This window comes from Trachymyrmex septentrionalis, unplaced genomic scaffold, assembly GCF_001594115.1.
Source record: "Trachymyrmex septentrionalis isolate Tsep2-gDNA-1 unplaced genomic scaffold, Tsep1.0 scaffold30, whole genome shotgun sequence".
Classification (NCBI taxonomy): Eukaryota; Metazoa; Arthropoda; class Insecta; order Hymenoptera; family Formicidae; genus Trachymyrmex; species Trachymyrmex septentrionalis.
The window spans coordinates 363487-366680 of NW_017305463.1; the positions used below are offsets into that span (position 1 = coordinate 363487).

A 3194-nucleotide genomic window follows, 5' to 3' on the forward strand; every position below is an offset into this window, starting at 1 on the left:
TTAATTAACAGTATATGCCCCAATGATATACGAATTGATAAATGCGAGAGAAAGCAATTCACATTTCTAAAGACATACACATACACACACACACACACACACACACACACACACGCACACGCACACGCACACGCACACACACGCACGCACGCACGCACACACACGCGCGCACACACACACACGCGCGCACACACACACACACGCACACACACACACGCGCACACACACGCACACGCGCACACACACGCACACGCGCACACACACGCACACGCGCGCACACGCGCACACACACACACACACACACACGCGCGCGCGCGCGCGCACACACACACACGCACACGCGCACACACACGCACACGCACACGCATACATACACACAGGATCAAATTGCTGCAATGTTCACCGTTAATCCTGAGTAACGTCGAGAGCAGGATAGACATATGCATATACAGGGTGTTCCATAACGATTAATTAATGTTTCAGGGAATGAACGAGGATGAAATTTTGAACTGAAAGTTCCTTTGTCAATTTTGGCTCAGACTATTACTTACCAAGTTATTAACGATTAAAGTTGATCAATCAGATAGCATGCAGCTGGAGTATGTAGGAGCATAGTATGCCATGGAATTCCTCGCGCTTGCTATGCATTATCCTGATTGAAACTTTATTCTAATTTTTTATATTAACAAATAAATAAATCAATAAATCAATAAAAAATGATAAATAAATATGATCTGAGCCAAAATTGGCAAAAGAACTTTTAATTCAATATTTTTTTCTCTGAAATATTAATTAATTGTTGGGACATCCTGTATACACACATATATTTAAACAAAATTAAAAAGAATTAAAATTTGAAATTTACACTTTAATTTCTTTTCTGATAAAGTTTCCTACAATGATTTGTCTCTAAATTATATAATATATTTACATTTACAATAAAAAGTTGCCGTTTTGTAACACTAATTTGTTTAAAACAATATAATTTTGTCAAAAAAAATCGTAGAAGAATATTCAAAATATGGATTTGTTTGTACATCTGAGTCTTTAAACTTATTTGTGATGTACAAAAAAATATTTTTAATTATTTTTTAATATCCGCCTTCAATGTCCGCCATCTTGTATAATATTTTTTGTAACTCAAATTTGATTTCCATGGTCCTCAAGGGAAATGTTCAAGCATTAATTTGAGCTGTGCTTCATTAATACGATGATTCTTTATTAAGTTAACGTTATTTAAAAATATTAAAAATTTGTGCTAAAATTTAGTGGCCCGATTTTTTTGTCGGTAAATGTATATATATTGACCTATATAACACTCAATCATACTGATTTCGATACTGTCTTTACTATTATCGGTACTGTTTTTACTATTGTCGATTTATTCTCGCTTTTTCTTATTACTAACCAGTCAAGAACTGTAGTCAAGTACTATAGTCCACTAACGGCAGCAAAGGTCAGGGGATCGGCTTAAAGATTGGATTCCTAAGATACTTTCACACGTGAAAGAAATTTACGCCCAAAGATCAGATGTCGATTTATTCTTCGCAAACATCATTTGCAAGATCGTCGCGGTAAGAGATCACGCGCATGTACATATACAGAGAAATATTCGAATAAATCTCTCTCCAAAGTTTTTATTCCGATAATTTTTTACACATATATCTTTGTGTGGCGTATAGAAAAAAAGTGCATGTTGTCGTCATGACACCGAGAAATCATGTTGGTCTAGTCAATTAATTTATCTGTAGATTATATTTTGACGGATTCCACTACGAAAATAGTTATAAAATTCTTTCTCTCTCTTTCTCTCTCTCTCTCTCTCTCTCTCTCTCTCTCTCTTCACACATTCACTCATTTTTTCCTAATACTAAATATACAATTGTATTTGCACATATAGATTTTTAATTCATAGCCAACACGCCCTGTGATGTGAATGAAGTGCAAGCAGAGGATCGATCGAGATAATGGAATCTGCAAATCACAGACCGAACCAAGGACGACCACTTGCAGATTATGCCATGTTTCTAAAGGAAATGATTTTCTTGTTTTAGCCAACCATCGTAGTTAAAGATGTTAAAGACCTTGAATATTCATGCAAGATGGACATGTCACGTTCGTGATTGAAACTACAAGACGCCATTCATGTAGCACGATATTTTTTAAAGATTAGTTTTAGTGTGCAGCATTACTAAAAAAGTAAGTAGCAAAAGTAAATAATTTTTCAACAGTTTAAATTTGCCAAGTATATTGTTTACCTATATCAAGATTTTCTTTACTTTAACAAAAATAAATACACAAGAATTACAAGAGCAAGAAAGCTGCAATATATATGAAAACTAAAATAAATAGTGTGTAACTTTTACAAATATCAATGATGTTAAAAGACATAGCATGTGGCATACAAAAAAGATTTCCATCTAGTGATGCATTTTCCTAGGTTTCAAATAAAATAAAAATGTGATTATTTAATATTATAAAGAAATTTTCAAAGTTGCAACATTTAATGTTGGTCACAAAATATTACATTTACACGATGTGCAATGCATAATAATAACTTAAGGAAATTTATATGTGGAATTTTTTTATAGAATGATTAATAGAATGAGATTTTTGCTAACTTTTGCATTAAGAATGTAACATAAACAAATTTATTTTAATAAGCAATAATGATGTATATTTTTGATGAGAATAATAAACGGGTATGTTATTCTAAGAATTAACATTTATTTATATAAATTAGTGCTTGGAAATAAATTGAAATATTAATTTATTTGATTGATCATAAATTACTATCCGCCAACAAAGCATTATTTGCATAATCTAGTAGATTATAAATGATCTAGTATCTTTTCTCTTTATTTCATCGATGGTTGTATTTGTTTGTTTATTTATATGAATCATACTTAGACTCTTACTTGGAGACATCCGCAAAATGATTTCTTCACTCGTGATGGCATAGTTTGGCAGCGACCAACAAATTCTTTCAGAGGTTGTGAATTTTTAACAGAACAGTTTGGAATTCTCTGTAAATCATAAATAGTTTTATATATTATTTGTTATAATAAATTAATTTAAAAGATTTTATAAATCACATTTAGTTATCGGTAATACACACACACACATATGTATATATATGTACATTTTATTATTTTATATATGTATATATATATATATATATATCTATATATATA

The 3194-nt window shown here is 31.7% G+C and overlaps 1 protein-coding gene across 5 annotated transcripts in view; it reads right to left on the reverse strand.

The window, feature by feature from the left end:
* Positions 1–3194, reverse strand: part of LOC108749589 (disheveled-associated activator of morphogenesis 1) — a 64194-nt gene that overhangs the window by 21560 nt on the left and 39440 nt on the right. For all 5 annotated transcript variants that reach the window (XM_018488374.1, XM_018488372.1, XM_018488370.1 and 2 more), the window contains exon 2: positions 2919–3026. In XM_018488374.1, coding sequence (XP_018343876.1) covers positions 2919–2960 — 42 coding nt within the window. In that variant the 5' untranslated portion in view covers positions 2961–3026. The remainder of the gene's footprint in view (positions 1–2918; positions 3027–3194) is intronic.